The following is a 24,850-nucleotide window of genomic DNA, read 5'->3' as shown; positions in this document are numbered from 1 at the left end:
ACTGGAGAGAAGACCTCCTCTACACTATGCCTCTTCTCCACTCCCTATGACACTGCCACCGAACAGATTCTCCATGGGAAATTAGTTTTTATAATCTGTAGCTTAGGATTTTTGCTATTTAGAAATTTGTAGCCCAAGCAGAAATTAGAAGTATTCTGTCCCATACAGGGCTTAGATCTGCCCCACTGTCCCCAAAGGACCAACTTGTTTCTGGCCAACCAAGCTCAGGGCAAGGCTGGCAGGGGGGAAGAGAGGAGGCTGAGGCAGATGTGAGCAGAGAGAGACGAAGAGGGAAGAAGAGGTGTGGAAGCCTGTCAGACGCTTGTGAGGACACTGCCCGTCCTACAAACACACCTGCTCTTAGCTGGTCTTCCCCTCTGGGTATGTGCCTACGTTTGGCCATGTGCAGTCTCCAGCGTACCCTGCAAGTGCTTCTGTCATGGAGCCTGCGTCTCATTCCAGTGCACAGGGCTCCCAGCTGCTCCCAGCAACCATTTCTACAGCAGGCAAAGGCCTCAGATGGTGGGACTGGTAAGCCCCAGCAGTGTTCCCACAGCTAAGCCTGCCTCCCACTCTTCTCTTAGCAATGGCTTCTCTCTCCCCCTGGTGGCTGCTGAAGGAAACACAATGAATGTCAATCCAGAATTGTAACGCTACTCCACATAGTTCCACAGGGGTGCCCAGAGCTCACTTATAGATGCCTTTTCCTTTTTTTTTTTTCCAGACAGGGACTCTAGTAGCCCAGGCAGGCTTAGACCTCTCAATCTTTCTGTTTCAGGCTCCTTAGTGCTGGTATTATACAAATGTGCCACCACACTCAGCTAATTATAGAATGATAATTAAAATATCACCAAAGGAACTCATTTCATTGATAATGGAACAACTTGTTTTAACCAAGCCTTCTGGGGGCTTGAAAGTTGTCTGCTTGTTTTTGTTTTCTCTCCCTCCACTTTTTTCTCTGATGATGAATTAAAAAGTAAAAGCGTGAAATTCACACTGTCTCTTGTCTCCCTCCAGTAACCTCATGGACTTTCTCAAGCCTAAAGGGTGCTCCCATTACAAAGCTTACAAACAGATGAGAAAACCCAACTCTGATAATAGGAAAGGAAGAGCAGTGCATAACGACGCGGGCTTCTCTTCACTTCACGCAAAGGCAGATCCTTTGTTGTAAATGCCTGCAGGATGGTAAAAGGCACCTGCATTACTGAGCTACAAATGATGGCACATGAGAGAACAGAGCAGAGAGATTTCATGAAGGAAAACTCCATGCAGGCTTTTCAACTAGAGGGGTCTGTCTGCACTAAATGCTGTCTCCCTCTGTCTCCTATTTGATGTTTTTCAGGAGGGCTGTCCGGGCATTCACAACTGCTTTGAAGGCATCTTCACTCCCAGGAGCCGTGCACTTGTCAGGGTGGAGCAGCACAGCAAGCTTCCGGTAGGCCTTATTGACTTCCTCCCTGTGGAAAGCAGCCAGGCTTTAGTAACGGGTCAGTCCAAGACCTGCCTTTCAGCTGTTTCCACATATACTGTATCTTTTGTTGTAAGCATATCCCAATTATTTACCTTCTCAAAGGTAGATCTAAAAAAACTAAAACAAAACAAAAAAACCCCCAACAACCTCATAAATAAGAGGCAATGTGTAAGTAAAAGAATCTAATACAGAACATACACAAACTCAGAGGAAACGGTAAAACATGATCAGATGACAACTATAGCACTAGGCAGCTGGGGTTGCTGAGCAAGCCTTTGCTGGCTGGATGATGATTGCCTGGGGTACCAAGGAGCCCCTACTCCCTGAAGCATTCTGAAAGTGGGGGCTTGGGATTAGTATAAGTTGGGAACTCAAGAGTGCCAGAGAGAGAACGGACAGAGGCAGAGTGCGGGCTCACATGGGAATAGTCCCAAAGGAACCCAGCTGGCCAGGGAAGAGGGGACAGTCAAGGATAGGCCTGGATCATAACATCAGGGGTGCTTCGTGGCAAGCTGGCACCGGGAAGTCTGTTTCTCAAAGGAGGGAGAACAGAGCTGCGTATCATGCCTCACACCCATAATCCTAACTACTCAGGCGGCCAAGACCCACAAGTCTGTGGTTTGAATCTGCACAGAAAGTTCTCCATCAAATAGAAAAGATGAAGGAGAAGGGACTGAGCAGACTTCCAGGTCCTGAGGAAGAGCAGAGCCTGCTGGGGACGACCTGGAGATGCTGGGACCCACCCATCCAGCTCTCCAGCACCCTCAGCAGTCAGGATACTAGCTGGTTGGAAGTACCCAGCACTACTAGGGTCAGATTAAGTTCCACCGCTGCCAGTTTTATTTCCCACTCCTCTTTGGAAAGTAACCAGGACCCACCTATCCCACACAACTGGCCATGGTGCTATGGCCAAGTGCTCTGGCCTTTCTTTTGTATTTTTTTTTTTTGGTCCGGTCATGGGGCCTGAACTCTGGGCCTGGGTGCTGTCCCTCAGCTCTTCAGCTCAAGGCTAGCGCTCTACAACTTGAGCCACAGGGCCATTTCCGGCTTTTTTTTTTTATTTCTTCTTATGTGGTGCTGAGGAATTGAACCCAGGGCCTCGAGCATGCAAGGCAAGCGCTCTACCACTGAGCCACCTTCCCAGCCCTTTCTTTTGTATTTCTAACAGCACTTTCTAATCTCCATCTCCAAATCAGGGAGATACTCTCTGACACCCTGGAGGTAATGGAGTTTCATGTGTCAACCTGGACACTTGTATCTTAGGCATACATGCTAAGTCTTTTTCTCTTACAGAAAAATTCCCTCTGAATTTTCTTGTTTTAACTTTGAATGTCATCTTTTTCTTTTTCATTTTTTTCTCTTTTCTCTCTCCCTTTTTTTTTTTCTCTTCTTCTGTCGGTTGTGGAGCTTGAACTCCTGGGTGCTGTCCCTAAGCTTTTTTTGCTCAAGGCTAGTACTCTATCACTTTGAGCCACAGTGCCACTTCTGGTTTTCTGGTGGTTAATTGGAGGTAAGTTTCTCATGGACTTTCCTGCCAGGCTGATTTTAAACCGCGATCCTCAGGTCTCAGTTTTCTCTTAAAGACATTGAAGGGCCAATGTTTGCATTTCTCCCCTCCAGGCAGCTATCTGATCCCTGCTTTCTCCCCGAAGGAAGTCCTGGGCAGAGCCAGGGGCCACTGTGCTCTGTATCCACCTGCTCAGTGTGATGGTTGGCCTCTGGGTGGGGAGTGCCTGTCAAGATATCTAAGTCCTGGAGAGACTCTCAAGGGGAATTTTTGGAGAAATGAGGCTGATTCAGGTCCACACCAATGTATCAACTCTGAGGAAGATTCTTTTAAAGTCAAGAACGGTATAATGGTTGGCACCAAACAAATATCAAAATTCTCTGCAACTTAAGAAAACAAAAGCGTTTTAAGATTTTCCCCAAATGTGCTTAGTATTATTTTGACAGACCCTGTTAAGCAAAAGTAAGAGATGTTTTGTTTAATTTATTTCAATGTAGTTATTTGGTTGGTTTTGTTTTAAAGTAGTAGGGCTGAACTCAGCCTCCTTGTTAGGTAGGCCCTCTATAACTTGCGCCATAACCCAACTCTCTTTTGCCTTAGATAGGTCTTATGCTTTTTTTTCCCCCTGGGCTAGCCTTGGACCTCAATTTTCCAACTTACACCTCCCATGTAGCTGGGACTGCAGGCACCACCATGCTCAGCTTTTTTGTTGTTGAGATTGGGTCTCAATAACTTTTTGCCTGGGATGAGATCAAACTAAGATCCTCCCAGGCTTTCCCTTCACGTAGCTATATCACAGGCACGAGCCTCCTAGAAGTATATATTCATCATGGATACCAGCATTTTATTTTTACTAATCAATACTATGCTAAGTTCACTAATAAGTAGACAACTGGCCAAAAAAAAAGATTTCTAATATTACAGCTTCTATCCTTTGGAAATGACATGGAAGGATTTAGAGTGAGACTATGGAGGTCTTAAAGGACATTTAAAAGACACCAATAAGCTCTGCGTTTTAGACATGAGGTAATATGAGTCCCTTCACAAGTCCCTTCAAGAATGACGGTGGAAAATCAGACCCTGATTACTTGTAACACGTGAGGTTAAGGTGGTAACAGTACACCATCAGCAGTTATACTGCACAAACAATGAAGAAGAGCAACTGTACTTCTCTTCCTGATTCTTTTTCTTGAGATAGATTCTTGCTATTTCACATCAGAGCTAGGTATGGCTCAAGTGGTAGGTCATCTACCTGGTGAAACTAGTACCAAACAAAGAAAGAGAGATAAAGAGAAAGCGGGGGGGGGGGGGGAGAAGAGAAGAGGGAGGGAGGGAGGGAAGGAAACAAAGAACATAAATACACCCACAGATGAGGAACTACTAGAGCTCTTGAAAAAGCCAGGTCAGAGATAGGCAGATGCTATTATTAACTTCTAGGAGGTTAGAACATGCTTAATCTCAAAGAACCCCAATTTTCCCACCTATGAAATTTCTGAATGAGTTGATTGCTGATACTCTTTCTCCCTGTTGATTTGAGAATTCTCTTTTATAAGTTTCTCATGGTTACACTGGCTCTGAAGTAATCCATGTCCACACACCTTCATTTTTCTAGCCCGGTGGAAGGGGGGGGCATGCCTATCAGAGCTCAGCACTGAGTACCCCGGAGCCATGCTTACCTTGATGCCCCGGGTTTGACTCCCAGCATGTCCCAGCTATCTTTGCTATTGCGAATTCTGCGAATTGTGTCTGCTTGTTCTTTGGTGAAACTAGCACTGCTGTTTGTAGTTGGACGCTTCCCACCGTTTTCACATAAGTCAACTATGGACACATAAAAGGTCTGCAAGAAGAAAACACAGAAGAACTGATTCTGCCAAAATAGGAATGCCTTTCAAGTGTCAACTTAAGGATTTTTCACATACTTCACTAACACTTCAAAGTCACAAATAAAGCAAATGTGTACTTTGGAAGATCTTTTTTCCTCTTATACTATTTAAATATTTGGCTTAGGTACTATGTGTTCTTTAGCTTTTCCACTCAAGGCTGGTGCTCTACCACTTGTGCCACAGCTCCACTTCAGAGTAAAGAGTCTCACACACTTTCCTGCCTAGGCTTCCTTTCCAAGTGTGTAGCTGGACTGTAATCTGCCCCTTTCAGACTTCCTGTCATAGATAAGATCACAGCTGTACACTACCACACTAAGCTTCTTCCATGGAGATGAAATCCAGTGGACTTTCAGCCTATAGTTGGCCTAAAACCATGATCTTCCTAATATCAGCCTCCCATGTAGTTAGAATTACAAGCATGAGCCACCAGCACTCAGCATTTCTTTTGTATGTGTGTGCCAGTCCTAGGACTTGAATTTAGGGCCTGGGCACTGTCCCTGAGCTTTTTTTTTTTTTTCTTCAAGTGGTAGAGCGCAGATCAAGGCTAGTGCTTTACCACTTGAGCCTCAGCTCTACTTCTGGCTTTCTGGTGGTTAACTGGAGATGAGAACTGCCCCGTCTGACTTCGAACCACAATCTTCAGATCTCAACCTCCTGAGTATCCAGGATTACAGGCATGAGCTACCCACACTTAGCATGGCCACAAACTCTTGATCCTACTGCCTCAGCCTCCCAAGAGCCAGGATTATAGACACTGCCAAAAAATATGGCTTGAAAATGTATGTGTGTGTGTGTGTGTGTGTTTTGTTTATTAGTGCTACTGGGGCTTGAACTCAAGGCCTCATGTTCACTAGACAGGCATTCTAACACTGAGCCAAACATTCAACCCTTTTTGTTTGCTTATTTTGAGAAAGGTCTCACTTTTTGCCTGGAACAGGGCCTGAGTGCAATCCTCCTATTTTATGCTTCCTCATGAAGCTAGAATAGGTATGTCCCACCACACCCAGCTATCAGCTGAGAAGGGAGTCTTAATGAATTTCTACCCAGATTAGCCTGCCAATCCTAGGCTTCCAAGTAGCTTGAATATAGCTGGGAACCACCACATGTGGATTGAGAATGCACTATGAATGAGTACACAGAGAATCTTAGCAGAGAATTAGGAATTATGCAAAAGAACCAACTGCAAATTCTAGAACTGCAAAAAACTAAATTAAAAATTCGTTCAATGGGTTTAACATCAGATTGTTGATAAACAGAAATTATACAACATAAAAAATTGAAAAAAATGGAGGAAAAGAAGCAAAGCCTTAGGAACTGTGGGACAAAATCAACGATCTAGTATAAATGTAACTGGAAAGAAAAAAAAACAACGAAAATGAGGCCAATTAATATTTGATCTAAAAAGGAGAAAACACCAGGCATAAAAACCTAGCTACTGAAGAGGCTGAGATTGTTCAGAGCCAGTCCTAGCAAACAAATAACTGAGACATCTCCAGTTAACCAGCAAGAAGCCAGAAATGAAGGTGTGGCTCAAAACCCCAATACCGGCATCAAGAAAAAAAAAAAAAGCCAACATAAAGAAAAATAAAACCTTCCCAATTTTGATGAAAACCATCTAGCTATCAACCTTTGAAAAATCAACAAATCCCAAAGGGAATAAATGTGATGAGAACTACCCCTTCGTACATCATGGCATAATTGCTAACAACTAAAGTTAAAGATAAATTAGTGTGCCAGGTGCTCATGCTTGTAATCCTAGTCCAAGCAAAGTTGGTAAGGCTCTTATTTCCAATTAACCAGCAAAAAGATGAAAGTGGAGGTGTGGCTCAAGAGGCAGAAGCACAGCCTTGCTTGAAAAAGCTAAGCAAGAGAATAAGGCCTTGACTTTGGGCCCTGGTACTGGACTACTCTTTACCCCCCAAAAAAGATAAGTTATTCAAAGCAGTCAGAAGCGGTAAAAATATATTTATGAAGACTAAGAATGTGAACAGGTTCAACTTATGAGACACAATAGATGCCAATGAGAATAAAATTTAATTTATGGAGATACTAATTACCCTGATTTGATCATAACAGATTGTATATAAATATATATCTAATTATTATGACACTCCCCATCAGTAATGTATAATTATAACAATAACATAAAACAGAATAAAAAAGAAATTTAATCTCTAACAGTTATTACTTACTCTCCTTAGTAGCTGTTCTCATGTATAAGAAGTGAATTATTTGCCACACTTTGTAAGTCTCAAAAGAGATAAAATATAAAGCATCTCCAGAATTGCAAAATACCACTGAACAGTTGAGAATCATTACTGCACACATAGACCTGTAAACTCAAATAGGTCTATGTATTCAAACAAATAGAAAGCATAGCAAATGAATATCAACCTTGACCCTGAAATAGAGTTCAGCCTGTCAGCCAAAAATGAAGCCTGTCTGATAGTAGGAGGGACAATATCTTCTAAGAGGAAACTCAGCATAAAAGATACAATACTGCTGGGTGCTGGTGGCTCACACCTGTAATACTAGCTACTCAGGAGGCTGAGATCTGAGGATCCCAGTTCAAAGCCAGCCCAGGGCAGGAATGTCCTGAGACTCTTATTTCCAATTAACCACCAAAAACTGGAAGTGGGCTGTTGCTCAAGTGGTAGAATCAATAATTGAGAACAACTCGTTATAGTAATAGCTATATTACTGGAAATGCTAGAAATAGCCGAACTATCAGCTATAGTCCTAAGAAAAATTATTCATACCATCTCTCACAAACATACCTATAATTAAGAGCTGACTTTATAACTTAATGTTTTAAAAAGCCTCCTTCACTTAAGTTATTCAAAGTTAGCAGGTTTTAAAGAGTGACCATCAGCTGGCTGCTGGTGGCTCACACCTGTAATCCTAGCTAAAGAAGCTGAGATCTGAAGATCACGGTTCAAAGCCAGCTTGGACAGGAAAGTGCTTATCTCCATTTAACCACCAGAAAACCGTAAGTGACACTGTGGCTCAAAGTGGCTGAGCGCTAGCCTTGAGCAAAAGAGCCTAGGGATAGTGCCCAGGCCCTGAGTTCAAGCCCCCCAACCAACCAAAAAAAAAAAATCAAAAACCCATAACCATCACTGGGTACCAGAGGCTCATGCATGTAATCTTAATCAGAAGTCAAAGATCCAGAATTGGCAATTCAAAGCCAGCCTCATCAGAAAAGTTTGAGAGATTCTGTTTCCAAAATAACCAGCAAAAAAAAAAAAAAAACAGGCTAAAGGTATGACTCAAATTGTAGAGTACCAATTGAGCAAGCATGAAATCCTGAGTTCAAACCTTAGCACCAGGGGAAAAAAAAAAAAAAGAAAAACAATGACCAACTATTCAGGTTGCTTGCTTCCCTGCTGACCTCATTTTTATGCGGTTGGCTAGATTCTGCATTGACCATCTTGAAAAAAATCTTCTGTTTCACTTTAAGCAATACACTAACTTGTAGACTTGATGGACCTCAAAATCACCTGGAGAGCTTTTCCAAAATATCGATTCCTAGGTTTCATTACAACTTTCAACTTCCAATAGGTCTGGAACCTAGAAATCTATATTTTGAATAAGTTCCAGTATTCTGATTATCAGCAAGGTCTGATCTGTAATAGACCGCATGCAGATATCACATACACACACAACCTTCTCACTCTCTTATCTCTCTTTCTCTAAATAATTATATCAATCTATCTATAGCTTCTTTGAAAAGAATTTGTTCTAATGAAAACCTCCTATTACTACTTTGCTAAAAAATTGGTACTACTGATCTTGATTCAAACTGTAAAATAGCAAAATGTTCATTTACCTGAAACATCTCATTGATACCTTCTCCAGTTTGTGCTGAAGTTTCAAAATACAGAAACCCTTTACTTTCAGCCCAGAGACGCCCTTCACTTTCATCAATGCAGCGGTGCTTCGTGCAGTCGATCTGAAATAAAGTCAGTGACAGAGAGGATTCCTGACATCCCATTAGAATAGGCCAGAGGAGGCCTTGTCAATCCTCTACTGATGCAAAACAAATAAAAACAAACACAGCTTTTTTTGTGTGCTGGTCCTGGCATTTGAACTAAGGTCTCTGGCACTGTCTCTGAATTTTTGTGTTCAAGGCTCGTGTACTACCACTTAGTCACAGTGCCATTTTCATTTTTTTGGTAGTTAATTGGTGGTAAGAGTCTCAGACTTTCCTGCCAAGGCTGGTTTTGAACTGCAATCCTCAGGGTCCAGCCTCCTGAGTAGCTAGGATTATAAGCATAAGCCATTGGCACCATGAAAAGCAAAATAATTTTTGTTGTTGTTGGTCATGGGGCTTGAACTCTGGGCCTCGGCGCTGCCCCCCAGCATTTCAGCTCAATGTGAGCACTCAACCACTTGAGCCACAGTGCCACTTCCAGTTTTCTGGTAATTTATTGGAGATAAGAGTCTCACAGACTTTCCTGCCCGGGCTGGCTTTGAATCATGATCCTCAGAGCTCAGCCTCCTGAGTAGCTAGAATTACAGGCGTGAGCCACTGGTGCCCAGCAAAGCAAAACTTTTTTTTTAGGGGGGGGGTCCGGTTGTGAGGCCTGAACTCTGGGCCTGGGCGCTGTCCCTCAGCTCTTCAGTTCAAGGCTAGCACTCTACCACTTGAGCCACAGCGCCACCGGAAGGTGGCTTAGTGGTAGAGTGCTTGCCTTGCATACATGAGGCCCTGGGTTGGATTCCTCAGCACCACATAAGAAAAAAGAAAAAAGCCGGAAGTGGCGCTGTGGCTCAAGTGGCAGAGTGCTAGCTTTGAGCTGAAGAGCTGAGGGACAGTGCCCAGGCCCAGAGTTCAGGCCCCATGACAGGACCAAAAACAACAACAACAACAACAACAACAAAGTCAGCCTGGGCAGGAAAGTCCATGAGACTCTTATCTCCAATAAACCACTAGAAAACCAGAAGGGGTGCTGTGGCTCAAGCAGTAGAGCGCAGTGTTCAGACCCAGAGTTCAAGCCCCAGGACTGACAAAAAAAAAAAAAAATTGGACAGAGGGGTTACAGTTACATGAACAAGGTAATGAGCACATTTCCTATCAAGCATTGTTACTCCTCCTTTGTTTTTCCCCTACCATCTCTTCTCTCTCTCCCACCTCCATGACTACACCTCCTCCCCTCTCCCCTCCCCACCTAAATTGTAAAGTTCATTTTTCAACATAGTGTCTTGTGTATCTCATTGTTACAATGGGTCAACCTGTATCCCTATTTAAGCATTGTTTTTTCCCTTCCCCTCACCAAATTAGAAAAGTGTATATACAAGATGCAGGGTACCGACATCAAATACAGTGAAAACAGAGGTTATACCATGGGGGAGGAACATACAAAGAAACAAACAAACAAAAAAATCACATGGTACATTATAAATACATTAGAAACAATAGCAAGAAAGAAAAAACCACTTGTGTCCCTATCTTGGTGTTCATTTCGCTTAACAACATCTTATCTGGTCATATGTACATAGCATTTGACCTTTTCTACTTATCTCAGACATATACTAGTTATTGCAAATAAGGGAAACCATGGGACCTATGTTTCTTTGGATCTGGCTTACTTCACTTAATATAATATTTTCCGAGTCTTTCCATTTCCTAACAAAAGGGGCGATGTCATTCTTTCTGATGGAGGCATAGAATTCCATTATATATATATAAATATATAATATATATATATATAATATATATATATCACATTTTCTTGATCCATTCATCTACTGAGGGGCATCTTAGCTATGGTAAATAATGCAAAGCAAAACATTTTTAATGAGCCTTACCAAACCAAAAAAACCCAACAAGAATAATAAAACTGAGTGTAACTGATTTTTGTCTGATTTTCTATCATACATCCTACTTCCTCCCTTGGTAGAGCAGCTACTACCTTTGTGAAAGGGGCTTCATGACCTGCCACACCCAGGGAGCTGCTGTCTACTTTCTGCACCTTTCCATGGTCTACATATCCTGCATGCTCTTTCTCCCAGCAGGTCAGGGTTTCATTATCAGGCTCTAGAGCTTCTGCTCAGTTCTCAACCTGTTTCCTTAAGTAGGGTACTAGAAAAATAAAACAAAATAAAAACTTTGATGGTACTTTTCTGGTTGTTTTGGTTTTGTCTTCAGGCATTCCTTTTTTTTTTTTTTCCTTCAGTCCACGGGACTGAGCACTGTCCCTGAGCCTCTTTGTGCTCAAGGCTAGGGTTCTACCATTTGAGCCACAGCGCCACTTCCAGCTTTTTTGGGGTAGTTTATTTGAGATAAGAGTCTCATGGGGACTTGTCTGCTGGGGCTGGCTTCAAACCACAATCAGATCTCAATCGCCTGCATAGCTAGGATTATAGGCGTGAACCACTGGTGCCAGATTTACAGGCATGTCTTACTGAAAGATGAGTGATTCTATGTCAAAGAATAAAAAACCTTAGGGCTGAGCTGTCCCTTTTCCCTAGGAAGCTGAGTGGTTACCTTGTTGGCACACACCACAAATATAATATTGTCCATATTTCCATGAGGCCCAAGCTCCTGTTTCATTTCTGCCAGCCATGCATCAAGGGCATCGAAGGAGTCTTTCTGCCCAACGTCATAGACCAGAATCACGCCCTGTGTGTCCTTGTAGAACTCATTGCGCACCTTCAGATGGAAGGACAGATGCATAAGATGAGGTTCTCCAATTTCATAAGAATGTATCTTCCAGTCATTAACTCAGCAAGTGTGTTCTTTCGTGTACTCAGTACTTAAATCTCCATATTTACTGTTTTTTAGAGGTTTTTTGTTTTTTACAAAAATCAAAGTAACATAAAAAACTAAAGTTCAAGTACTGGCACACACATACAAAATCTCCTAGTACACAAAGTCTCATAGCAGAAAGCCAGGGCATCTTGCTTCAGCCCTCTCCACCTCCAACTCCACAGCCAGAGGCAATCACTAGCTAACTGTTCATAGACCTTAAAGGAATACCAGTCATGCCAAGCTCTTTTTACAAAGATAAACAATTAAAAAATTTTAAGGTAAAAATGACACAAATCTCCACAGTTGGTACAGCCATTGAGATATTACATCCCTATGCTGGCTTCTTCCAGGATGCTATAAAGAGCTCCAGGGAGTTTGGTGGAGGAAGCGTTTATATAACAACTTTCAAAACTCCAAATTCAGAGCCTTGGCATAATGGGACAGCAAGGAACACAGGCTTTGGAGACAGACAGACATGGGTTCACACTTACTGGCTGCATGATCCTAGACTAGTCATTTAATTTTCTGTGTCTCAGTATTCTCATCAGTATAATGAGGACAATACTACTTGCTTCAGTTAGTATGAGAACTAAGTGAAATAATGAAGCCAAAGCACTTAGTATGGTGTCTAAAAAGCCATGTGTATCGGCACTGCCTTCCTTCTGTCCTGTGGCCATTATCTGATGATTCTCAATGTTCTATCAGAAATGACAACCTGGCCTGGCACTGGTGGCTCATAGTGTAATCCTATGCTACTCAAGAGGCTGAGATCTGAAAATCTCTGTTCAAAGCCAAAAGGTTGGGCCAGTGGCTAAAGGACCAGGCGCGAAAGTGTGGTGTCCTAGGTTAAAACCTCAGGACAAGTGACTCATGCCTGTAATCCTAGCTAATTAGGAGGCTGAGATCTGAAAATCACAGTTCAAAGCCAGCCCAGGTAGGCAAGTCCATGAGACACTTATCTCCAATTAATCACCAAAAAGCCCAAAGTGGAGCTGTGGTTCAAGTGAGCACTAACCTTGAGCAAAATAGTTCAGAATCAGCTCCTAGGCCCTAAGTTCAAGCCCAAGACTTGAACACACACACACACACACACACACACACACACACACACACACACACACACACACACACACACACACACACACACACACCAATTACATTTCATATCCCTATTTAAGGATAACATAAAAGACTAATGGGTTCCTAACAAGTTAAATCTCAGAAGGCAAGCCACAAACATGATTAATTTCACACATGATTCCAATATTGGTTGTTTTAAGTAACTCTCAAAATCACTTTCCCTGGTGTTCCCAAACCCACTGACAATACTGAATAGAAGGTTTCCTTACCTCATAGAAGAAGGGATGGCCAGCCATATCAAAGATGTTGACTTTGATTTCTCTGTCTCTGACTTGTACTCTGAAATATTCAAACAGAAACAATCCCAAAGGAGGTCACAGTTTCCATTTCTGTCAGTTATGAATTTGAGAAGGATCTGTGTGTGAAATTTCAAAGAGGCTTTCTCTATGCCTCCTTCTGAGTCCAGATAATCTTTACCACAGGAGCCAATAACTGGCAGACTGCCCTGCTGCCATGCTTTGTGAACACTGAGCTGACTTGGAGCAAACACCGTCATGACTTCAAGATAATTCAGTCCACAATCCTGAACCAATCTACTGTGGCTACTACTATGGTATTAAGAAAAATTTATTCAGGATAATCAGGAATAAGATAAAGGAGAAGAAAAAGCCGTGTGCCAGTGGCTCACACCTGTAATCCTAGCTACTCAGGAGGGTGAGATCTGAGGATCACGATTCAAAGCCTGCGAGACTCTTATCTCCAATAAACCTCTAGAAAACTGGAAATGGTGCTGTGGCTCAAGTGGTAGAGTGCTCGCCTTGAGCTGAAGAGCTGAGGGACAGCGCCCAAGCCCAGAGTTCAAGCCCCACGACTGACCAAAAAAAAAAAAGTTTCAATTTACTAGGATAATTTTTATTTTTTCCCCAATACTGGGGAATGATTTCAGGGTTTCAAGCTTGCTAGACAAGTGCTCTACCATTTCAGTCATGCCCCCAGTCCCACTAAGATATCTTAATCATCACTGGTTATATTTGGTTACCATACAATAGAAGAATACATATATATGTTAATAGTACTGGTCTAATTCTCTTGTGATTGTCATTAGAAAAAGAACAATAGTCAATTTGTTTGCTTTTCTGAAACAAATTGGAAAATAAGAGAACAAAAGGGCAAACAATAACAATTCCAAAAGAATGAACAACTATTAGTATCATGGAATGTTTCTTCCTAGTTTTTTTCTGAGAAAATTGAAAAATACTTAATGAATAATTAAAACCTTAAGGAAAACCACAAATATTTAAAAGGTAAACATTTAAGTTATCCCAAATCCTACCACCTACAACCTTCATTAATATAAATATAGCTATAGACTATTTTCTATGCATAGATAAGACTGATAGACATAGTCTTATAAAAGTGGGATTATACTATTATAACTAACCTGAACTTTACTTTTTAATTGAATTTAAAAGAAAAAGAGACTAAATGAACTGAGAGGAAATTACAACACTTTAAACGTTAATGTTTCCTCAGCACAAGAAATGATTTCCTAAAACACCCTTCAAAGTTTATGAGTAGAGAATATTAACAGTAAATAAACAGTAGAGTCATTATGCCTTCTTAGTAACATGTTTTGGGTTTTGACATTATGATATGACTCCTTACTATGGAACCTGAGGGTCTCAGCACCTGCTCTCAATGCCCCTCTACTGCTTCCTGTTTTATTCATCCTCACTCCCTGTCCAAGTTTATAGCATTGACTTTCTGATCTGAAATCCCTATTCCTACAGTTGTTTTATACCTATATATTTAGATTAACCTAGTCTCTAATCATCTGATCATGATTTTTTTTTTTGTCGGTTGTGGGGCTTGAACCCTTTGCCTAGGCGCTGTCCCTGAGTACTTCAGCTCAAGGCGAGCGCTTTACTGCTTGAGCCACAGCGCCACTTTGGTTTTCTAATGGTTTATTGGAAATAAGAGTCTCAAGGACTTTCCTGCCCAGGCTGGCTTTGAACCATGATCCTCAGATCTCAGCCTCCTGAGTAGCTAGGATTACAGGCGTGAGCCAACAATGCCTGGTTCCAATCATGATTTTTTTCACACCTGAACTGTTGGTTGTTTTTTGTTTTTGTTTTGGCCAGTCCTGGGGATTGAATTCAGGGCCTGGGCACTATCCCTGAGTTTCTTTTGCTCAAGGCTAGCACTCTACCACCTGAACCACAATGCCACTTCTGGCTTTTTCTGCGTAGGTGGTACTGAAGAATCAAACCCAGCCTTCATGTATGCTAGACAAGCACTCTACCACTAAGCCACATTCCCAGCTTGGCACACCTGAGTTTTCTACCCACATTCCATCAATTCTAAGGTGCCTATTTGTTTCCATTTTAACATCTCTGTGAAGTCAGGATCCATCTCACAAAAGAGAATAGGAGAAAAGCAAAATAAAAGAACACAATGGCACAATAGTGAAAGCAAAACAATACTGATTTAGCTCACTGTTAAGATTACAAAAACAATAAAGCTTGAAAGTTTCTGGAAAAGATACAAGAATTTGTATTCTTCTTCTTATTATTATGATTTTACTTTGAGAAGACAGAAGCTAAAGAGATGGAACCTATAAAATCTGCAAAGTCAGGAAGTAACACAAATGTCTTCACATAAGGAAATCTAAAAGAGGGCAGCCTAATTACTTATCCTGTCCCTAAGAAACCCAAAAATGGAGCTGTGGCTTAAGAGGTAGAGTACTAGCTTGAGCAAAAAGAACTCAAGGACAGTGCCCAGGCCCTGAGTTGAAGCCCCAGGACTAGCAAAAAAAAAGAAAAGAAAATTACTGGCAGAGAGTAAGTAGAAATGGGGTAAAAGGGATGGCAGATGTATTATGTACAGTTTTGGCTTTAGAACTGTATTAATGTTTTATGCACTATTAATAATTTATATATGCACTGAATGAAGTATTACATAGTTAAATTTATATCAATAAGATACAAATAAACCTCAAAAGTGAATACAAAGAGAAATAAAAAAATAAAAACCCACAAAACTTCCTTAAATGTGGTCTCCTACCACATCATTACAGAAAATAGAAAAAAAATAGAAAGTGTGTTATAAACTGATTGGTTGAATTGAGTACTACTTAAAGATAATAAAATATAAATTAATTTAAAAAGGAAATGTGTATTTCAGTGAAGAGCTTCATACATTACATAGTAAAGAGGTTACAATTTTCAGTGTGTGTGTGCGTGCGCACGCATGCGCGCACTCCAGTCCTGGGACTTGAACTAAGGGCCTTGGCAGTATTATTGAGCTTTTGTGCTCAAGGATAACATTCTACTACATGAGCAACAACTCTACTTCTGACTTTTCTGGCGACTAATTGGACTTATCTGCCCCAGGCTGGGGGGCTTTGAACCAAGACCTTCAGAGTTCAGCCTCCAGAATAGCTAGGATTACAGGCATGAACCACCAATGGCTGGTTATAATTTTCATAAGGAAAAGTTGCTGTAATAGACTCTGCTGCTGTCTGAAAATGGTGATGTTGCAAGAACTCTTGATTTTATTTTGCTATGTATTTGAACTATTTTAATTATAGTCACGAAAGATACCTGAACTCAACTCTGTCCTTCGTCTAATTGTAATTCAGGTCAGATATACTTTTGCCACTTTTGTCAACCCACTTGAATACTGCTCTCAGATTTGAATCTGGCAAACTTCCTTTTTAGATGTACTTAATTTATGCAACAAGATATATCTATTAATCATCTAAAGGCACTATATATAAGCACATCAGTAATCTAAAGAACTTTAACATTTGCCATTAGCATAAAGGACCTGATGAATAGAGAGGATGTTCAGAAGCCTTAAAAAACTCAGACATTTTACTCTCTAATGAAAAATGGCAGTGGAGAGGTGAGGGGACAGAGTCATAGCAGCACTGAAATGGGAACAGGAGGCAGCAGTTCAGGGCAGATAGAACGGAAGGGTGGGGGAAGAATAGGGAGCACTGGCAAGCACATGGTTAGGGAGTGTGCTGCCCACCCCAATTCTACTCTTTGGTAGTGTTATTCCTGCTCAAACTCAGCCTTCTTAAGACTCAATTCCAATTCAGTTCCCACTGTCACTCAATTTCATTGTTCCTAGATCATTTGTACTAGTTTTTTTTTTTGTTGTTGTTGTTTTTTGGGGGTCCGGTCGTGGGGCCTGAACTCTGGGCCTGGGCGCTGTCCCTCAGCTCTTCAGCTCAAGGCTAGCACTCTACCACTTGAGCCACAACACCACTTCCGGCTTTTTTCTTTTTTCTTATGTGGTGCTGAGGAATCGAACCCAGGGCCTCAGGCATGCAAGGCAAGCGCTCTACCACTGAGCCACCTTCCCAGCCCTGTACTAGATTTCAATACATAAAAATCATATAATAATAATGGAAGTTTTGAATAGAAATTTCCAACTAAAATACTTGTTTCAGGAAGAATTTTGTCCGTCATGGGCTTGAACTCAGGGCATGGGCACTATCTCTGAGCTTTTTCACTCAAAGCTAGCACTCTACCACTTTGAGCCACAGCACCACTTCTGGTTTTCTGATGGTTAGTTAGAGTTAAGCATCTCATGGACTTTCTCATTCTCACCCAGGCTATCTTCGAATTGTGATTCCCAGATCTCAGCCAACTGAGTAGCTAGGATTATAGGGGTGAACCACTGGCACCCAGCAGGAAGAATATTTTTCAATGTTCTAGAAACATCCCTGCTGGTAGGACCTGCTTATACAGAACATGTTTCCTGAGAGGTTCATCTGCCAGTTACACTCTGTGTTGACTGGCTCAGCACAGTCCACCTCTACCACAAGGCCTGTTAGTAGAATGTGCTCAATACATTGGCTGGATGAAGGAAGGATATGAGGTCTGTTAGTTCTGTCTTTTCTCATTTATCTTCAAAGTCTCTATTTCAAAGATAGCCTGCATACATCCATAGATGCAAGTACAGATCATTTTAAAAGTTCTCAATTTCTGTGTCATTTATAAGCCAGGGAAACAAAATACTCACTTTGTGACTCCATAGTCAATTCCAATTGTTGCAAGGTATTTAGACACAAATCTTTTCTCACAGTACCGCTTTATAATACAGCTCTGAAAAAGTAAAAAATGCATTTCACTTAGTAAATACATACTGAGATAGATATATGAGATAGACACAGTTCTTTGTTATGGTTTCTTCATTTACTATTATGAAAAAGAAGTGTTTTCAAAAGCCAAAACTATAAAATAACAAACAAATCCCAAAAGTAAACATTTTAAAGAATATTTATTTATTTTGTCAGTCGTGGGGCTTGAACTCTGGGCCAGGGCACTGTCCCTCAGCTCTTCAGCTGAAGGCTAACACTCTACCACTTGAGCCATAGTACCACTTCCGGCTTATGTGGTGCTGAGGAATCAAAACCAGGGCCTCATTCATGCAAGGCAAGCACTCTACCACTGAGCCACCTTCCCAGCCCGAATACTTATTTTTATATTCTTGTCTTAATACTAACTAGGTTTGAACTCAGGGCCTAATCCATTTGCTTGGTTTGTTTGCTAAGCTGGCATTCTACCACATGAGCCATGCTTCCCACCCAACTTTTTTTGTGTGCCAATACTGGGGCTTAGAACTCAGGGCCTGGTCACCATAGGTTAGATTTTGTACTCAAGGCTGTTGCTCTACTACTTGGGCTCCACTTCTGGTTTTTGTGGTTAATTTGAGATAAGAGTCTCACAGACTCTCCTGTCCAGGCTGGCTTTGAACCATGGTCCTTAGATCTCAGCCTCCAGAGTAGCTAGGATTACAGGCATGAGCAATTAGTGCCTTGCTTATAACTTCTTTTGTTTTTGTGGTGGAGGCTTGAACTTAAAACCTCTAGCTACAATTCTAAAATACACACACACACACACACACACACACACACACACACACACACAAAACGCCTTTCTTTTTATTTTGAAATAAGAGTGTGCTAATTTTGCCTGGGCTGGTCTCAAACTCTAAGTAGCATGTACTATCATACCCAGACCCTTTTGCCACTCTGTCTTTTTAAAAATTTTAAATACTATCTAGCAAGAGTCTTACATACTCTCTAGCTTGGGCTCAAATCCTCAAATCTCAAATCCTCAAATCTGTCTCCTGAGTAGCTAGAATTACAGGTGTGAGCAACTGTACCTGATTCCTTTTGTCACTTTAAAATGTTGCTCATATAACTGGATTTGTTTGGGGCTCTATTCTGTTCTACAGATCTATTTGTCTATTTTTATACCAAAGTAATACTTTTCTCTGTTAGAAGTAATAAGGTTTGAACTCAGGGCCTTATGCTTTACCAGGCAGGTAACTCTACTGCTAAGCTATGCCACTTACTCTTTCTCATACAGGTTGTTTTTAAGGTAGGTCTCACTTCCTACTGAGGCATGTACCTGGACCATGATCCTATTTTTTTGGGGGAGGTTCCAGTTGTAGGGCTTGAACTCTGGGCCTAGGAGCTGTCCCTCAGCTCTTCAGCTCAAGGCTAGCGCTCTACCACTTGAGCCACAGCACCACTTACAGCTTTTTTTTTTCTTTTTTCTTATGTGGTGCTGAGGAATCGAACCCAGGGCCTCATGTATGCAAGGCAAGCACTCTACCACTGAGCTACCTTCCCAGCCGGTGGTCCTATTTTTTTATTTTTTGCTTCCCTCCACAGTTGGTATGACAAGTGTATATCATAACACACAACATTTTCTGTTGAGATGGAGTTGCACAGAATTTCTGCCAGGACTAGTCTTGAACCACAATGCTCATGGCTTTCAACCTCCCAAGTAATTCATGATATAGGAGTGGACCACTTGTGCCCAGCTTGTAGTACTTCTTTGATTTGTTTCAGTCTGTAATATATCTGTCTAGGCAAATTCTCTTTCTACTATCCTATTTCATTTTTCTTTTCCATTCTTTGACTAGTCATTCTGAGATAGCTATTCTTTCATATGAATTTTAGAATAATTCTACCAAAAAAGCTCTGGGGATATACAGTTCAGTGGTAAAACACTTGCCTAGCATTCATAAGTCCCTAGATTCAATCCCATCACCAGAGAAAGGAAGGGAAAGGAAGGGAAGGGAAGGGGAAAGAACAAGAGAAAGAAGAGAAGGGAAAGGAGGAAGGAAGGAAGGGAGGGAGGGAAGAAGGAAGGAAGGAAAAGAAAGGGTCAGACTCATCCCTATTTTCAATGGCACTATATTAAATTTGTATATTAGCTTTGGAAGCACTGGTGTTGCCATAATGTCTTCCGGCAAAAGAACATGATTTGTCCATTTGCTTAGATTTTGTTTGATGTCTTTCAATTATTTTGGCTTTATTCAGGTAAGTACTATATCTTTCTTACTATATATCTCCCTAATGTATTATAGGTTTCACTATTATAAGTGGAATATCTTTTTTCATTTCCATTTTTAGATTTGTTAATGTAATTTATTAGTCTTTATGCATTTATGTCATATTACTCTACCACAGCCTCTAATTAATTAAACTAGATTAAAGAATCTTTCAGATATTCTATATATAATGTAAAATAGCAACACATAATTTTTCTTTTTTAACATTTATACCAGTTATTTCAATTTTTTGTTAATCTCTAGAATTTCTAAAACAATGTTGAATAATAAGAATAGTAGGTATTCTTTTTTTGTAGCTATTTACTAGAAACGGTCTTAGTGTTTTACCAATTGGCATGACATTTACTGTTAGTTTATAATAATTTTCTACTGTACTTTGTTTGCATTTTATTATGATTTTGCTTATGTTTATCAAGATCTACTACTGGACTATATGAAATGTTTTATAGCACTGAAAGCATCATGTAACTTTTCTGCACTAATTTGTTGATGTAACAAATTACATGGATTCTGTTCTGCATATTGAACCGTATTTGCAATCCTGAAACAAACCTTCTTGTGAAAGAATGAATTCTTTGATACACTGAGTTCTACTTGCCAACACTCATGTACCTATGAAATTGGTATATACACTTTTCTTTGATACTACTTCAAATTTTAATATTTAAGCTACAATAATGAGTTGGGATGCTGTTTTATCTTTTTCTTGGGCCTGGAATAACCTAATTCAAATTATTTAAATTTAAATTAATTCAAATGACTTAAAATACATAATTCAATTCATTTATTTCTTGGGCCAGTACTGGGGTTTGAACTTAGGGCCTAGATGCTGTCCCTGAGCTTTTTTTTTTTGGGGGGGGGTCCGATCATAGGGCCTGAACTCTGGGCCTAGGCACTGTCCCTCAGCTCTTCAGCTCAAGGCTAGCAATCTACCACTTGAGCCACAGCACCACTTCTGGCTTTTTTTCTTTTTGCTTATGTGGTGCTGGGAAATCGAACCCAGGGCCTCATGTATACAAGACAAGCACTCTACCACTGAGCCACCTTCCCAGCCCTGACCCTGAGCTTCTGTGCTCAAGTCTAGCAGTTTACCACTTGAGCCACAGCTCCATTTCTGGCTTTTTGGAGGTTAAGTAGAAATAAGAGTCTCATGGACTTTCCTGCCTGGATAGCCTTTAATCCATGATCCTCAGATCTCAGCCTCCTTGGTAGCTGGGATTACAGGTATGAGCCACTGGAACCTGACTTCAACTTCTTTTTTGAATTAATTTTAGTAACTTATACTTAGCTAGGAAATCCTGCATTCCTTAGTCATTCTTACCTTCTTTTCCAATACATTCTTATCTCCTTTTCAATATTAATCTTGTAATTCTTTTTTTCTAGTTTTCTTACATATATTTTTAGGCAGTTTTCATCTTCATTAATTTTTCCAAATAATTTTCTTTTCTTCAGTTATTATTAATTGGTGGTACTGGAGTTTGAACTCAGAGCCTCATACTTGCTAGACAGGTATTCTACAACTGAGCTGCTACTCTACCAGCTGTTTGGATTTTAGTTTTTTTGGTGCTGGCCTCAGGACTTAACTCAAGGCCTAGGCACTGTCCATGGTTCAAAGCCAGCACATGCAGGAAAGTCCATCTGATTCTTATCTCCAATTCATCCCTAAAAAGCCAGAAGTGGAAGTTGTGGGTCAAGTAGTAGTGTACTAGATTTGAACAAAAAAGCTACGGGACAATGCCCAAGACCTGAATTCATGTGTGTGTGTGTGTGTGTGTGTGTGTGTGTGCGACAGACAAACAGAGACACACACACACACACACAATCTGATAATTAGCCTCCTCTTATTTTTCTTTTCATATTTTCTTGGGTAGTCATATATTTTTCTTTCTTTTTTGTTTTTTTTTTTGTCAGTTGTAAGGTTTGAACTCAGGGCCTAGGTGCTGTTCCCTTTGTTCTCAAGGCTGAAGCTCTACCATATGAGCCACAGCGCCACTTCTGGTTTTTGAGTGGTTAATTGGAGATAAGTCTTATAGGAACTTTTCTGCCTGGACTGGCTTCAAACCCCCATCCTCAGATCTGAGTTTCCTGAGTAGACTTGCAGGTGTGAACCACAAGCACCCAGCATATTTTTCTTTTTTATGTTTACCTTTTCATAAGGACTTTAGTAAAGTTATTATATCCTGAAAAAGAAAGCTTAACTGGTGTTTTAACTAGAATTGAATTAAATTTGTATATTAAATAAGTGACATACAATATTGAATGCTCTAAGGGAAAAGTTTATCTTTCCATTTGCCTAATTGCATATCCCTCCACAGAATTTAAAACTTTTCTCCACTTAAGTCCCTTCCTATTTCTTTGTATAAACCTAAGTATTTTACATGGGTCATTATTTACCTTGTTTATTATTGTAAAATTGGCCATGCATTAGGGGCTCATGCCTATAATCCTAGCTATCCAGGAGGCGGCTGAGATCTGAGGAACACAGTTAAAAAAGTCAGCCTGGGCAGACAAATCTATAAGGCTTTTATTTCCAATTAATCAGCAAAAACCTAGAACTGGTAGAGCAGCAGCTGTGAGAAGGAAGCCATTTGGAGGCCCAGAGTTCAAGTCCCAGTCCCAGCACCAAAAAATAGATAAATGAAATAAATCATTTATGTATTTCAGTAGCCTTTAACTCCAATTTCCTGCATGGGGAGAAGGAAATAGTTTTTTTTTTCTCTAACCTAGTTCTTTGAGCCATGTAGTTCTCTGTGTGTGTGTGAGAAAGTTAGTACACACACACAAACACATGATCTAAATGGTATAAAAAGCTATTAATTTATGCATAATTTGGCATGATTGTTTTATTGTTTCTAGCAGTTTTTCAGTTAATCTTATTTTTTTTAATCGGTCATAAGGCTTGAACTCTGGGCTTGAGTGCTGTCCCTGCGCTCTTAGCTTGAGCCACAGCGCCAGTTCCAGTTTTCTAGTGGTTTACTGGAGATAAAAGTCTTACAGACTTTCCTGCTGGGGCTGGCTTTGAACCCTGATCCTCAGATCTCAGCCTCCGGAAGAGGATTCCAGGCGTGAGCCACTGGCGCCCAGCTTTTGGTTAATCTTTCTTTTAGTCTCCAGGTAAACAATCATATCATTAACAAATAATGATCATTTTGCCTTCATCTTGTAAATATTTTCTTTCTCTTGTCTAATTTTATTTGCTAGTAAAGAAAACAGTATTACATATATGTGGTGACACTGGGTATTTTGCAATGTTGCTAATGAGCCATTATAAATGTAGTAAAATTACAAACATGATACACACTCATTTAGCCAGCTTAGTATATAACTTGAGACTTTTTAACTTTCTTGCTAATGTCTGGTACATAGTTGACATTCAATAAAGTTTGACCTACAGAAGATAGTCTGTTAATACCTCCACACACAGAGATGAGTAGTACACATACAGAGAAAACACTAATAAACATTTCCTGGACATCTCTTATGTGAGGGCCTAAACACTGTCATCAACTGCTGTTTTGCACTTAAGGATTTTTTTTTTTTTTTTTTTTTGCCAGTCCTGGGGCTTGAAATCAGGTCTGGGCACTGTCCCTGAGCTTCTTATGCTTAAGGCTACCACTCTACCACAGTGTGACTTCTGGATTTTTCTGTTTATGTGGTACTGAGGAATCAAACTCAGGGCTACACGCATGCTAGGCAAGCACTCTACCACTAAGCCACATTCCAGGCCCCAAGGAGTTGATTTTTTAAATTAGTTAATTTTGTATTGTCTTAAGTAAGTTGTACAAAGGGCTTTCAACATGTCACTTTATGAGTACAAGCATCTTGACCAATGTCACTGCTTTCATAATTCAGGGAGTTGACTCTGCCAGCATTCAACGGTGGAAACAGCAATGCCTTTAGGAGGGTGAAGACTTAGGATCTGTCACTGATGACCTTGGGTGTTCTTAACCAACAGCTTCCACTTAGACAAGAGTGACAATTGGGGTGAAGAAGAAACAGTCTCAGAATTCATGTGGGAACAGGCCCCAGGTTACCTCTGATTTTTCCCTTCTCCATGCTAAGGGAATTTATAGCTGATACTCAGCAGAGAGCAGAGAGTAAAAGCGGTGGAAAACAGGCTTCTTTAAGAAAGTAGACATGGATGCTACCATATATTATTTTAAAAAAGTAGCAGATCCTCGCCAACCGCCTCCCCTGTGAACCATGCCTCTTTAGTTATAAACGCTCTCAAGATGAGGGTGTCGACTCCAGGCTGTGCTGCCACACTGCACACGCTCTATCCTCACACGCACCTCATCCCAGCACCTCTCAAGCACCGCCAACAGTAACTCAACTTTTACTCTCCACCTCCAGCTGCTGGACCTGTCACCTAGACCTGTTATCTGAGCACACGATGAGACAGTAGGACACCTCCTTTACTCTCTGAGGAGTGCACTCGAGGGTCCAAAGGCACCCCAGACACATTCCTAGGGAGAGTGGTGTCAGCGACCACCCAGAGGTCAGAAAGGTCGGGATAGTTTTGCCCAAGCAGCAGCAGCATCCCTGGCCTGCTCGGGGGAGGGGTGGAGAGGAGGCTGCGCCCGGCTGGTGAGTGACGGCCTTCTCAGCCAATAGGGACGTCACCCCGCCGCGTGGCGTCCCGCCCAGCCTGGCGCGCAGTACTCACTTTCCCCACTTCGGCGTTGCCCATGGAGATGACTTTGATGCGGAGGGATTTTCCCGGCTCCTTCCGCTTTGGCACGTTGGCCTCCATTACCCTCACTCTCTCGAGGCCA

General features: G+C 41.1%; 1 protein-coding gene across 1 annotated transcript; it reads right to left on the bottom strand.

The window, feature by feature from the left end:
* Window positions 1-721: 721 nt before the first annotated feature.
* Dnajc27 (DnaJ (Hsp40) homolog, subfamily C, member 27) lies at window positions 722-24,850 on the bottom strand. The gene is made up of 7 exons (XM_013013726.1): window positions 24,742-24,850; window positions 17,730-17,812; window positions 12,965-13,034; window positions 11,352-11,516; window positions 8,691-8,813; window positions 4,655-4,815; window positions 722-1,457 (listed from the first exon to the last, which is right to left on the bottom strand). The coding sequence occupies exons 1-7, from the start codon at window positions 24,826-24,828 to the stop codon at window positions 1,325-1,327; spliced, it is 822 nt and encodes a 273-aa protein (XP_012869180.1). The 5' UTR covers window positions 24,829-24,850; the 3' UTR covers window positions 722-1,324.

This window comes from Dipodomys ordii, unplaced genomic scaffold (genome assembly GCF_000151885.1).
Source record: "Dipodomys ordii isolate 6190 unplaced genomic scaffold, Dord_2.0 Scaffold20, whole genome shotgun sequence".
In the NCBI taxonomy this organism is placed as follows: domain Eukaryota; kingdom Metazoa; phylum Chordata; class Mammalia; order Rodentia; family Heteromyidae; genus Dipodomys; species Dipodomys ordii.
The sequence above is the reverse complement of the archived record's forward strand: the minus strand, read 5'-3'. Positions and strand labels throughout refer to the sequence as shown.